The 14,342-nt window shown below is 49.0% G+C and overlaps 1 protein-coding gene across 2 annotated transcripts in view; it reads left to right on the top strand.

The window, feature by feature from the left end:
- The window catches only part of LOC142786485 (transcriptional regulator protein Pur-beta-like), a 167,590-nt gene that overhangs the window by 93,067 nt on the left and 60,181 nt on the right, over positions 1-14,342 (top strand). Inside the window, exon 1 of one of the 2 annotated variants that reach the window (XM_075884196.1) lies at positions 1,989-2,433. The exons of the other annotated variant lie outside the window; for it this stretch is intronic. Coding sequence (XP_075740311.1) covers positions 2,379-2,433 — 55 coding nt within the window. The 5' untranslated portion in view covers positions 1,989-2,378. Of the gene's footprint in view, positions 1-1,988; positions 2,434-14,342 lie in introns of those variants that run through there. 2 annotated transcript variants of the gene reach the window in all.

Raw genomic sequence — 14,342 nt, 5'->3', positions numbered from 1 at the left:
TAGCCTTGTTGCAGCGACCCGGCGCCACTTCTGTCGTTCATGATACTGAGCGACGATTCCACTCTTTCTTTGCTTAACCACAGACAGGACAGTGACAGGCATCGGTACGATGTCGTTGAGACTCTGCGCCATTGTTGTTTCTTTCGTAAGCAAACGGCCGGCCACCGCATGCGTGCCGTAATGCCTACCATAAGGATCAATTGAGCGCAATTGGTGCCGAGTCTTCGGAGACGTTCTCCGCCATCGGACCGCTGTACTGGTCACGTGTTCGCCGAGACGCGTTCATGCAGACGGACACCGTGAAGCAGACCACATATTTGTTGCAGACGATGCCAGCTGACCGGCCAAGGCTGTGGGTTTTATTTACAGCAATGTGCACGCCATAATTTGAATTTCCGCTGCGTGCGCTGTGAGAGTCCCTAGGGAGTTGCTTTTGGCGCTCCGAAATTTCTAGCAGCTCGATGATCGTTCTGCCAACTTTTCCCGGGCCTGCATGCGTCAAGGGGTCGTTTCTTTATTTGTCGATTATTATTGCTATTATTGTTTATTTATTGTTTTCATGAAAGATGGAACTGGCGGTTGCGTCAGTTGTCGCCATTAATAGTATTGGCGGCCGTTAATTCGCGGTGCAGCTTTAACGTAACAAGTATACGCTCGTGTTGCAGTACTGGGGCCGCATCCACTTTCTCATAAGTGCGGTGTTTGCGAATATGCCAGATTTTCTGTTTCAGCCGGGGTTGCTCAAGATTGGTCGTCTGTTTCCGGTGATTGCCTGCTGCTTTTGCGTTCGTCTGCTTGGGTGTAACTATATGGTGGCTACGATAGTGCAACTCAGCTTCGGGAGATCCGTTGTCGGCTGTACGACGGACGTCTGCTTTCAGACGTCACGCATTGTTGTCATGCTTTGAGCGTGTCAGCGGGTGGATGGTATGATTTTTTTTTTTTTTTGCGAGGTTGATGAGGTCACTGTCTCGTTGGAGTAGCTGGTGGTTGGAGGGAGTTGATGGCGCGAAACATTTTGAAAAGGGACCGTCCCGCCCGCGAGACCGGGCGCGAGACTGCGGCGTCGGCGCGTGATGCGGCGGCTGCAGTCAAACAAGCAAATGCGCGTCTGGAAAAGCGGCGGCCGGCGGCGGTACGCATCAAACAAATACAAATCAGCTGCTGCCGTTCTTTCTCCCTCTCTGCTGCGTCTGTGGCTGTAGTTGAGGCCCCGTCCGCTGACCGACGATGCGGCGCTGCGGTAGCGCGCCCGACGCTGGCGGTTTGCTTCCCGCCGGCGCAGACGGGTTCGCAGACGACAGGGCGTGAAGCAGACGACGGGAAGGGGTGAGGAGCAGCGCGGCCGTTTGGTCCGTCTGGCTCGCGGGTGCTGGTTGGCTGCTGGACAACGGCTGGTGGTGTTGGGAATTAGTTGGGTGCAGTGGGCTGGTGTCGTTTGTTTCGGGCACGTCGTGGTGTCGAGCTTTTGAAGGCCACATCTGGCACAGGTAGCTGTCCGCGCAGTACGTTTATCTAACGTTGCCGGAGAAAAAAAGCTTGGGAGCGAGAGTTTTCTATCTTTGAGTGGCTGCTATCGACGGATAGCTGCCGCTGAACGGGGGCTGGCTGCCTCGTTGGTTTTGAATTCAGAGAGAAGACGACGTTCCCGAACCTCGCTAACGGGAAGGTCTTGCGTCGAGATATCCCGCCATAAACAGAAGCGGAGCGTGCAAACCAGCCACCGTTGGAGAAAAAAAGCGGTAGACTACGACGCCTACAACAGGAGCGGGGAAGAAGCCGGACAACGGTGCGCGAAGATTGCGGGGACTGCTACGGTGCGCACGTAGCAGACGACGCAGCTGTAGCAGACGACGCGGAGGCGCCTACTTGAACGAAGAAACAAAACAAGAACAAAAAAGCATTTAAAGATGGCCGAAGCAGTACCTCTGTAACGGAACGCCTCTCTGCGATTTGTGTTTCAGCGACCACGCAGAAAAGAAACGACGGTCCGGTGCTCACTGAGGACTGTTTTAAGATTCGGAGAGATGCTGCAGGAGATGAAGCGGATCTGCAAGTAGGTGTGATTGATTTTGGTGGCTTCGAAACCTGAACGTAATTCGGCGCCCTTTTATGTATCGTGCGTCTGGTGTGGAGGAGAAGGAGCTCTTGACAACTGTCGGTGACGTTTCGGGAACCAGCGCCATTTGTTTAGAACGGGTAACGCACATAGGAAAGTGAACAAAGCAAAAAAAAAATATTGTGTGAACAAGCAACGCTGTCGAACTGACACTCTTCATTTGTTTCTTCCGCGAACTGTTTCGAGAACAGTGTTGTGTATTTTTCTGAGACCACAATCGGACAATTTTTCGAAAAAAAATCTCTCGGAAGTCGTCTTGATGCCGGCCGGATTCATGATGGATATATCCCGCCATTCCTCATCGAGTGAGCTCGGTAAGTAATTTTCGCTCTTGTTTTTTTTTTTTTGCTTAAAATCTTGTTCTAAGTTGACATCATGGGTGCTCCGAATCGTAACGCGCACCACCCGTTCGAAATTTTCTATATAAAAAAAAAAAAAAAAACGAGCACACCCTCAAAGTTGCCATGTGCCGATGTGACGACTTCGAAGGCGCCGCCGACTCGGGTCTGTTAAGTCTTAGTAACGTGTGGGCTCGCGCTGCGTGTTTCGTAATCGCTGCGTCATCGTCTTTCTGCAGTCATTATAACGAGACCCCTCCCCCGCTTCCCCTAACTAATGTTAAACGACTCCCAGAATCGAGGGAATGCCTGACTGGTGACGAGCTGAAGTCGCGCGATCTCTCGCTCACTTCTCTTCCCCCTCCGAGATTCTTCGGCGAGGTCTCGTTCCGCGTTAGCTGCATGCGTCACGGGTTAGTTGCGCAGCTTTCGCTTGACTACGGTTACTAACGTATGACGCTAACGTCACGTTTAGACGGCTCGCTTCCGGCATGCTCTCTGGCTTTTCCCCGAGTCGCACGCCCAAGCACGTCGTGATTAGAATGCGACTTAACGATGATGACGCTGCGTACTGCCAGATCTTGCCCGTATAGTGAACGATATTGGCTGTATACTATACGAATGGACGCGATGTTATCGGTGAAACCGTATCCGAGAACGGCTCCGGACCGATTGGATACGCCGCTGCTTGTCCAATCCTGTGGCGCCGTCGCCGGCTTGAGCGCCTAATCTGTCCTGTACTGATTCCACGATAATTTCTAGACAAAATTCTGCATGCAGTGGTGCACATGTGTACCGGCAGTTCGCCCGCCGACGCGTGTCAGATAGGGGAAAAAAATAAAAAAAAAGGTTCCGCCATCTTGATTGCGGGGAATGGCTGACAGAAACGGCTTTTGGTTAGAGACTGGAGTAAAGAAATAACCAAAATGGTGACCACCAACCAGAGACGGCCGCACGCGCAGACGAGAGCGTGCGCAGTTCAGCTGCGCAGGTGCGTAGCTGAGGGTTAGCAGACGCCGAGGGCGAGTGTGAGCCAGACGATGTAAATAGCTACAAGCGAAAACGCTCGTGTAAAAAATTTCTTTCTCTAAGCGTTGATTCGTCGCTCGCTTCCATTACACCCACACACGCAGAGAGAGAGAGAGCAAAGCTTTTACTCTGTGCACTGCGCTTCTTCGTCTCTCTTGCAACACTGCTGGCGCTGACAGTCATGTCGACGAACTTTGTGCGGTTTGCCCCGGCTCTGTTCTCCGTTGTCTGCAGGGCTACGTGGATGTACGAATAACGGGCGCCCGTGTGACGAGTACTTTGATTAGTTATCATACGCCCTTAGAACGTCGTCTTCGCGACATCTTTTTGGCCACATTTTCCTGGAATTACGCGCGACTCTCGTCTGTCTATTGTTCGCTGGGGCCGACGTCAAGCGTATGCTATGTTCTTGCCGTCTGCTACAGATTCTTTGTGCGAAATGCCTATTTAAGTATACGAATTTGCTTGTAGCTGGCTTCCCTCTCAGTTTCGAAAATAGCGGGACGATGAACGTTCGGAAGGAAGCTTGGCCGCCATTTTGGCGCGCATTTGCACCGGTTGACGGCTTGAATATCGGAGCGTGCGATCAGCGCTGTTCAAAATTTCCCTCGCTTGGCACAAAATTTGGGGCTCTGTTAGCGTATCTAGCTGGTATTTACTGTGACGACGTTTGAAGATCAGGGTTTTTGGTTCGCTGCGACTGTCAGTCCTATGCGACGACGCCATCTTGGAGATGCCTTCTTTTTTACAGCGAGAGCTGTTATAAGATCACAACAATGGACGTTCTTGGCGCCGTAGTTGTCCGCCGCCGGTGCCCGGAAAAACTAAAGAAAGCTAAATAAATAAATAAAAAAAAACCAACAACAGAAACACTGTGGAATTTTGAGCCCGAGTACCCCGCATGCCAGTCTTGTATTCTACCGTTGAGCCACGCCGGTGCTTCATTGCAGCCAAGGCTCCGCTGCGAAATGACCCTAGACAGGCTTCGTGTCGGGAAAGGAATCGCTTTGCTGGGAGTAATGAGGCGTTTTAGAACAGCAGCAGAACAACTGTACGTCGCACAACGTGAAATGCGTAACGAGGAGGTAGTCGAATGCACCAAGCCATTACCAGAGCCTCTTGCATATTTTTTCATAGTGCTCAGCTGCTGCATCAAAAACATTACACAAAATTCCTTGCAGGTGCACATGCATGTTGCCGGTACCATGCTTCTATATATCTCCGAAGAATGGCATAGTCAGTGCTTTTCTATATATACTACGCAAAAATTGTGATGATTTATGGCGTAGTGGCTATTCTGCAAACGTGCAGTTGTTATCCGACGAGTCCTTCAAAAGACTGCTTTTCTAGCTTTCGCTGTGACAGTGCTGCGCGTTCCGTGCAGGTTTTGCGTTTTTTTTTTTTTCATTTACGCCCGTAAGCGACTATACTTTGTTGTTTCTTGGGTCTAGACATGTATAGCAGGGCTCTCAGAGTCGGGCTGACGCTCTAAACACCGCGCAGTGTTGTTTGGGCAATTTAAGTCCGTCATCACTATAGACTGTTTTAGAATAGTGTTTGTAGCGTTAGCGTTGCTTCGCTATACGATAAGATGTTTTAGTAACCTTAACTGAGTATGCGCGATATGGCGCGTGCGCGGTTGGTGCTCACGCAAGGCTTCGCCTACTTTGTTCTGTATCTGCCTATGTATTTGTCCACTGCAAGACGTGTTTATCTTCTTTGAGCCCAGCGTATATTGCTCGCTGACACACGCTTTGTACTTATGAATTCGGTAATTCTATAGCGGAGTGATTCCACGTAAGATCGAACAAAGCATGGCTAGTCGACCTCTCATGTTTCTTTCGAAATTCTATATATTGTTTGCCTGTTCAGTGGAAAGAAGAGATCCGCAATTGGTTTTGCTGTAAAAGTGTTTTTTTGAGGCACAGTAAATCAATAACGATGGAGAGGCGGAGTGCCACGCTTACCTGCTCTGCTGCTTTTTTTTTTAATTGGGCGTCGAATTACACAAAATGTATGAAAGCTTACGGACCACAAATTTGCTTGACTACATATAGGCGTACTGGCGCTTACGTTCAATCATATGTCGATTGTCTGCGCAGTGAGTGAGTGAGTGAGTGAAACAACTTTATTCGGTCCACAATAGACGCGAGTAAACTCAGCGTCACCTGGCTAGGCCCACTCGGGGACCATCAGGTTAAAGCTGACGGCCCTCGCGCGGGCCCTCTGGACGGCCAGGATTTGAGAGGTCTGGTCCTGGGCCTTAATGAGTCGCTTCATTTCCTCTTGGGTGAAAGGGGGACCGGCCGAGGCGCAGCCCCACAGTACATGCTCGAAGTCCGCATAACCACCACACAGGGGGCAGTCCGGGCTTGGAAACCGTTCAGGTTACATTGTGTGCAGTGCCGCAGGGCTCGGGTAAGTGTTTGTTTGTAGCAGTCGGAGAGTAGCAGCTTGGGCCCTGCATAGCGAGGAGTGTGGTAGAGGCAGCAGTCTTCTTGACAGATAGTGGTGCTTGCATATCTCGTTGTACGAGCAGAGAGGCTCAGGTCGCCCAGGAGATGACGCGTTACCCGGCACACGGTCAGTCAAACCTCATGCAGCCGAGTGCGCCTCCTCGTTGGGATTGAGCGAGGCACCCTCAATGGTTCCAAGGTGCGCAGGAAACCAGACCAATGAGTGATCTTTGAGGTCTTTGACTTTTTGAATAATCTGTAGGACCTGGGGAGCCACCATGCCCATCTGGAAGGCCTTGATAGCGGCCTTGGAGTCTGAATAAATTGTGTCATGTACACCGTCCGTCAATGCAAGAGCAATGGAAACCTGTTCTGCAACGCTGGAACTAGAAGTGCGGATGGTAGCGCAGCTGATGACTCTGCAATCACAGTCGACGACCACTGAGGAGAAGGCTTCTTCTTGAATGTACGAAGCAGCATCGACGAAGCAGGCTCGATCCTTGTCCAAGCGGGCACTGGCGAGCAGAGATTTACCCCTGGCTCGTCTTCGTGCTTCGTTGTAGGTTGGATGCATATTGCGCGGCATCCGCGCAATCTGGATCTTGGATCTTACGTCGTTGGGCAGCTTCACAGCGTCAGGACCGACAACCATGGGGTTTCGTCCCAGCATGCCGAGTATGGCTCTACCCGCTGGGGTGCCAGACAGTCTGACAAACTGTGCAAACTCTTGGGCTTCGACAATTTCTTCGAACGTGTTGTGGATTCCCAACTTCAGGAGGTCTTCCGTGTGCGTTCGAACGGGAATGCCAAGGGCCAGCTTGAAGACTCTTCTGATTAGGGCATTGATTTTGTTGCGCTCCGACACGAGCCAGTTGTGCATAGCCGCCGAATAAGCGAGGTGGCATAGCACGAATGCGTGGATAATCCGGATCAGATTGTCCTCCCTGATTCCGCGGTGCCTGTTAGCGATTCTTCGAATTTTTTACAGTTACAGTTTCTTACAGACAAGATCAACGAAATCTGGCGCAGCGGTCTCATTCCCAAGAGCTGGAAAGCGGCCTGCACAGTACTGATACCCAAGCCGGGTAAGGCACCGAGCATCGAGAATCTTAGGCCAATCTCGTTGACGTCGTGCGTCGGGAAGGTGGCCGAGCACGCCATGCTCAACCGCCTCACTGACCACCTCGAGTCTAACGAATGCTATACCCACAACATGATTGGCTTTCGGTCGGGGCTCTCGACTCAGGACGCCATGAAGCTGTCTGCGCAGTGTAGATTTTTTAATAAAAATTCTCAATTTTTACCTAAAAACGCTTTTCTGCCTACTTTGCAAGGCCTTTTTTTTTTCGCAAAGTGCCTATGGCAGAGCGGTGAAAATATCGCAAGGTTTTCTCAACATGCTTATTTATAAAGCTGCTAAAGGTTATACTAATAGAACCTTTTTATTAAAAGATAATCGTGCTAACCTCAAAACAAAAGAGCATGCAAGGGAAGCTTCTGACGGTGATTTATAAAAAAAAGCAATTTTGGATATTTTTCATACTTTTCCCACTTATTCTACTGCACATCAGCTTTCAAAATCAATGAAAACATGTTGCATTATATGGTTTTACTTGGAGTTACGGCCCGTCAAAAAACGCCCTTTCGGAATGACAGGCAACGGTAGGTCGGACTGCCCGCTAAGTATGGAATGGAGGCCTGTACTCCAGTTTCTTAAAATGCAAGCAGCACTGAAATAGCGGTCGACTGCACTGAGATCGCCAATTTTGGAATGATTTGGTGACGGGAGTGGCCATGAGCGCGGGATTACCGAGTAAGAATGCGCGCACATATTATGTTTTGATACGGAACTCAATTTTCTTGTGGCGCACCTACATTGACATTGGCTTAACGTGAGGCTATAAAATGCTAATTCTCGTGATTTCGCGCAGCAGTTAAGGTTTTTGTGTGCACGTCGGGTACCAAAGCTTCCAAAATGGCTGCTTGCAAGCTGCCAAAAACATTGAAAATAGCCACTAGTGCCTCACCATGGGAGCCACGGTGCGGAGTGGCCATATACACGAATGGCACGATATCTTGCTCGACGACAAGCTGATACCCTGTCGTGACGTCAGGGTAGAGTAGGAATATTGCTGCTTCACGGTGCACATCCGCTTTGCAGCACATTTTCTAGGATCTTGAGGGCTTAGCTTTTCATTTGACGCAAGAAAACAACTGCAAATTTTCGTGTCGACACCCTTTTAAGGAAAACAGCCCAGAAAGGAGCCATCCTCCAGTGAGACTATATATACTTTCGCTGGAGGATGGCTATGACTGGCACACCGATTGTGCAGTTTAGAGTGGAAGCGTTTCTGCCTCATTCACCAGCTCGTAAATTTTTTTCCTCGCACTTTGCTGGTCTTCTGGTTATTGCGCTGTGCTGGTGAACTGAAGGTTGCGGGGTCGAATCCCGGTCGCATTTCGACAGAACTGAAATGGTAGATGTCCGTGGGTTGGGCAGTTTCAAGGCACGTTTTAGAGAAACCCAGGTGGTCGAAATATCCAAAGCCCTCCACTGCGGTGTATCTCATGGTTTTGGGACGTGAAATTTGATAGCATTGTCCTGCTCGTATAAAACTAAGCAGAATGAAACACGACGACAACGGCGTATTGCAACTGAACAAAACTTGTTTGCCAACAAAGGCCTGCGGTCAGATTTATTTAAATACGGTTGCAAGCACCCTTCTGTGCAACGTTTTAGTGCCGCAATCGCATTATTAATATGTGGCTTTTCTGCTAAATATTTTGAATAATTTCGCTTTTTTATGTTACCTCTTGAGGCCATGTAAATAAAGGGGAACTTATGCGCTGTTGCTTCAAACACGACCGTGTAACTGCACAATGATTCAACATGCTGGAAAATTCATCTTTCATGACAGGGTATACATGCATGCAGAAGTGGAAGTGCTGCCCCGATTGCTCTAAAAAATAAATACTGCTCCGGGCCGCTCCAAATTGTGGTTTTTGTTTACTAACTGCTCCAAACGTGCTCCGGAGTGGCACTCAGAAAAGGCGAGTAGTTTTAACTGTGTCACCAACTTGCAAGCTCCGAAAAAACCTGAAAACAATTTGTATACTATAACATCCTAGCATTCTAATATGCAACTTTGTTAGCTTTTATTTATGCAACAGGAACTGGCATACAGAGCTTTCAGATCGTTTAGCTATTTTAAATTTTACGCGCATTCTAATTTAGTGGTGTGTAAAATTGACAGAGCTATAGTATATTTTAAATATTTAGATCACACCACACGCATTCGATAAGCAACCTAATCGTGCGTTCCTTGCAATTTGCGTTGGTCGTATATGCTGTTAAACGTACTTCGTAATAAATATAATATTTGTGCCATACACTTCAATGACTCTTCAAATTTTGGGAGTTGTATGGCATATTTTGCAGCCTGCTCGTAAAACACGTATGGCTGCTCCAAACATAGTATTTTCCCCGACAAAACCATTTGTGGCTGTTCGAGAGTGGTATATTGTTTCTGCTCCAAACGCTGCTTCAAAAAGCAAAAACAAACCGCTTCTATAAGTGTATATGTGACGGCTTTTCAAATAAATTTTCATTTGGTAGCGTGCGCTCGTCCCCGTGTGCTTGTTGCTTTCAAGCTACCCGATCTTATATCAGCTAGCGTGATTCTCCATATTGCCCAATCAGCCGTTCCGAGGCGTTGTGTTTCGACCATACTTGCTCTTAGCTGCGGGGGGGGGGGGGGATTTAAGATGAGGGACGCCTCTGTCCACTCACAGCGCCGTTCATTGCGACATACATTTTCTTGACAGTGCAGTGGGAAAAAATGGCGCTAATGTCTGTGGGAACTGCAACGCGTGACGCTTCAGCCGTCGTGCGAATGCTGGGTGGCACGCGGATTCGTCCAATCTTCCTACTTTCGGCTCCATCTGGATCCGCGTGGCCAGCTGGGAGCGGCTTTTGTCGCGATTCGGAATGTTCAGCGCAGTTCCACTACACGACCTATACCTTTTGTGGGGCTCATCAATTCCAGTCGGCTCACGAAGTTCACAACGATCTCGTTCTTTTATCTGAAGCAAACGTCAAAGCACAACAGTGACCAAAGCCGCAAGTGCATTCGAAGTCACAAGCACAAAGATTTGTCAAATCCGTGCCCTATAACCACCATTCGCATGGTGACGGAATGATGGAAACGCCAGAGTTTCATCTTCCATGGTTATTTGTAGGAAACTTTATGCCCTGGAAGATCCTCCACTTCAAGGCGCACCCACGCACGCCGTGTGTGATGTGTGGCGCGTGCATCTCGACCCAAGTCCGAACCGCGCCACGTATTTTCTCTGCGAATGCATTTCTTAGTCGGGCTATGTCAGACATCCGGCGTTGTCGGCGGTGGTGTCCGCGCAGCGGCAGGTGTTCCCTCCGCTCTCACTCCCTCTTCCATAGCAACAGTTGCGGCCGCGCGCGCTTATCCTCGCCCCTAGCAACCGGAGCATGTGGTGTGAGAGTGTAGGCGCAGTGCTTGTTCTTCGCTCTCTCCCCTCCCCGCGCCCCACTCTCCTGTCCGCTCGCGCCTCACTCTCGACCGTTCGCTGGCTGGGTGATGGCAGAAGTCGGTGACGGCTAATGTATGATGGCAACGGTACCCTCTCTCGGGGCAAGAAATGCATTCGCATTTTTTCACGATTCCCTTCGGGGTTATGGGGTATTTCTTTTTTCGTAATAATGCTTGTTCATCATCATTTGGTTTGTCAGGAACCTGGGACCAATCTATGGCTGTTAGGTAATGATAAAAGCCCGTGCAGTCCCGTCTCTTGAATGCAAATCTTAGATGTTGGTTAACGTGACTGCTGTAGCTCGTAGTTTAGACTTCAGTGAAGTGCCAATGGCAATCAGCATGCCACCGCCTTTTTGTTTGGCTGCTCTGAAATCTCGGTCGCTGCGGAAGGTGGTGAAGGTTGGGGGAAAAAGCCAGATGAGATAATTGAGGTAAGGGCCCAGCCAAGTTTCGGTAATATCAACAAGACGAAAATGTGAAGACAATGTTAGTGAAACAATTGTTTGTTTTAGTTCGTTGATTGCCATCATTCTGGTAGAGAATGTCCACGTTACACAGCACTTTCGACACTATAGGCACGAGCTCAGAGGAATGAAGCATGTCGTCGTGCTGCACCCCACGAAAAGCAGCAGTGGTGTCCGGGCTCTGCTTAGAAACAAAAGTGTCGTTAGACCACTGCGACCGCGTTGGCCGTGGAGTAACAGGAAGATCTGAAGTGATCATTGTTCTAAACGAGGCAGGTTTCTTCTTTCTATCACCTTCAGGTGGAAGTTGAGGAGCAGAAGAGGCGGTCGCAGGAGGTGCGCTACGTCGCTCGGACGTGTCTTAAGCTGGCGGCAAATTCGACGGAGAAAGTGTGTATTCGAGAGAGCTGGTCCAGAGTACGCAGACGGCTTGGAAAGCGCAGATAGGTCACCATACTTCCGCGCTGGGAGACGCAAAGCTTTTTTTCCTCGTTTCTTTTAACAGTTTCAGGCATTGCTGTGCCAATGTTTTCGGGCGCGTCATGCTGCCTCGGGTCCCCTAAATTCGTTGACGTCTAGAAACCACGATATATGTATGAGGGAAGCCTTGGTTTAGGGGCTTCGCGGTAATTTCGATCCAACTGGTGTTCCTCGACGTCCACCGACATCGCACAGTGTATACGCGTGCCTCTATAGCATACCGCCTCCGCCGAAGTGCGACCGCCGCCGCCGAGATCGGACCCGCGACTATTGGGTCAGCAGCCGAGCAGCGTAATCGCGGTGGACATCAGTGTGGCGGATATACATACGCCAGCTGCAGGGTGCAACAACATGGTGGACTCACCTGTCTCTCGGAAGAAGATGGATGCGTATCAGCGCACGTTTTAAGGATGAGAGCAAGGAGATGAGGCGAGGAGGGGGCGAAGCACCTGCTAGGGGGTCCGGTGGTGACAGTCGATTTCGTGAAAAGGTTTTTGGCAGCCACACCGACGTGGATTCGACGGCCCAAATTAACGCAAAAGCGCTTAAAGAGACTGTCTAACATTCGGGAAAAAAAAGTTCTGATGGTGGCGCAAATGAGAAGATCGATTGTTGTATCGGCGGTAACGGGCCTACTTTTGTCTCACAAAAAAAAAGGAATTATGTTAACTTGATGTTGAAAGTCGACAAAAAAAAAAAAAAAACGACCGCTGGCGTCACCCAACAGCGATGTGGTCAGCCTATTATAGGACAAGAGATCCCCGCAGGTAGACTTAATTTGCTTAAAAACAAACATTTACTGCTTGAAGTTGTATTTTACGCTTTTGAGGAAGGCTTATAGGTTGCGCCAGAAACAGTAGTTTGCTTTGTTTTTCTAACGTCTTCGAATAGGCGCCCGGTGGCGCTGCCGGCGGTGTGTTCGCTTGGCTATACGTGTCTGCCTGCTACCGGCGGAAAAACGCAAGCATGGCGTCCGCCGCCTCCCATATATATAAGAACAACATTATTGTGTGTACGTGACTTAAATGACCCCTAAGGTATTTGTTTTATTAATAAACAAATTTTGATGAAGCCTGCATAGTCTGTACGCTGTTCCAGTTTTCGACTTGCATCGGCAGTCCGATTGCCATCGCCTTCACCTACAAGTGTTCTGGGGTTGTGGACATTCATCTCAGCGATGGAAGGAAACCAAACGCAGATAAAAAAATTCTGTTTTAAAAATTTCTACACACTTTTCATAAAAACCGCTGCAAGGTTGTAGACACTTCAGATGGTACTCACTTTATTGAGACAAAAAACAGAAAAAGCAGTGAAGGATAATAGACTGTCCTTTTAAATAATCGTGGTGTAAGCAAGTCCAGGCTCGGCGCTTATATAGCCGATAACCGATAAATGCATCATCTTTAAACGTAATGTCATGCGACATGCATGCCCACTTGCGTGCCGTCATTGCGGGCTCCTTATACACTTTCTTTGTTAACAGAAAGTGATGGGGGGTGGGGGGGGACTGAGCGGTACTTGACAGAGCGTAACTCGGGTTTGATTATACACTTACATTTCTTTACCTGGGAACTTAGTTCTGTTAAGTTTTAGTTAATGTGCTGCAATACGCGAGGTCTTTACTACCGCTTGGGCCAGAAACTTCGAGGTGCGCTTAAATGGTGTGCTCGGGCCCCCTTCCGTTTTTTTTTGTTTTTTTTAAGAGGCGCCTTCCCCACTTTCCAAACCCTGCCCCTGGCTTGAATGGTAGCACCACGGTACTAATTTGACAAGTGCGTGGGTTGATATCTTGAGAGTATTGCTTTGTGCGGAGAAATTGTTACTGTAACGTGCTTATTAGTATAACACTTGTGAGCACTTGATCGATTCTAGCGATAGTTTGCTTCACTATAGCACTGTGATTGTATAGCCGAGAGCTGGGACGAAGCTGACTGTCACAAATGCCCTAGAGTTTCATACAGTTAACGAGAGAGCGACTCGATGCGATCGCGCAGCCACCGTGAGAATGATGGGTAGTGCACGGATTTGCCTAATGTTCGTGCTTGCGGGCTTCGAGCGCTCTTGCGGATTTGTTTATTGTTGCGCTTTGATTCTGTTTCGAATAAAAGAACGGACTTTCGTGAACTTCGTGACCCGATTTCAATTGGTCAGCCTAAAAAAGTTCAAAGTGGGGAAGTGCAGTCGCCGAACATTTGCTGATTTTTTTTATTGTCGATTCGTGACGAAGCAGCTCCGAGCCTATGCGAAGCCAGAGAGAGCCGAAAAAACAAAGACTAGACAAATTTTGTCTACTACCTATCATTCCCATGCTGACTGAAACGCCGTGAATTACAGCTCCGATAGGCCCTTGCGCCAAAATGCCTTCTAATGTATTTATAGGATACTCCATGGTAACCCCTCCCCAACCCTCTCTCTCTCGTTGCCATATGAGGGCAGGTCCTCCTTCCAATCATGGGAGGTTTATTAAGCCCTGAAGACAACAGATATCTAGATAAAAAAAAAAATGTTCGAGATTTGCCTTAATGGCGATGGCCCAGTTGTAAAGGATGTTACCACGCCTTTCTCTTGTCGCAACCACGCGACAGTGCATAGGCGCAAGATTAAAGGGGTTCTGTCCCCCAATTTCCAAAGCCCAATTTACTCTGCCGTGCAAATCTCGTGCTTACAAAAGACACGGCCCGGAGCAAGTGTGAAGCCCATGAAATGCTGATGTTTTGTTCCGACGTCGAAGTCGATTTTCGCATTGCGCACCCGCCGACATTGACAGGTGTAGTGACGTCAGCCTACACTTTCCCGAGTCTGGTGACTTCAGTATGGTTGGTTGTGATGACGATATAGGTACCAAAATGTCCGCCTGTGCGTCATTATCGTGACTACGAAGCGGAGCG

The sequence above is a fragment of the Rhipicephalus microplus genome, unplaced genomic scaffold (assembly GCF_043290135.1).
Source record: "Rhipicephalus microplus isolate Deutch F79 unplaced genomic scaffold, USDA_Rmic scaffold_24, whole genome shotgun sequence".
Lineage (NCBI taxonomy): Eukaryota > Metazoa > Arthropoda > Arachnida > Ixodida > Ixodidae > Rhipicephalus > Rhipicephalus microplus.
Note: the sequence above shows the minus strand (reverse complement) of the source record. Positions and strands in the feature narration are given on the sequence as shown.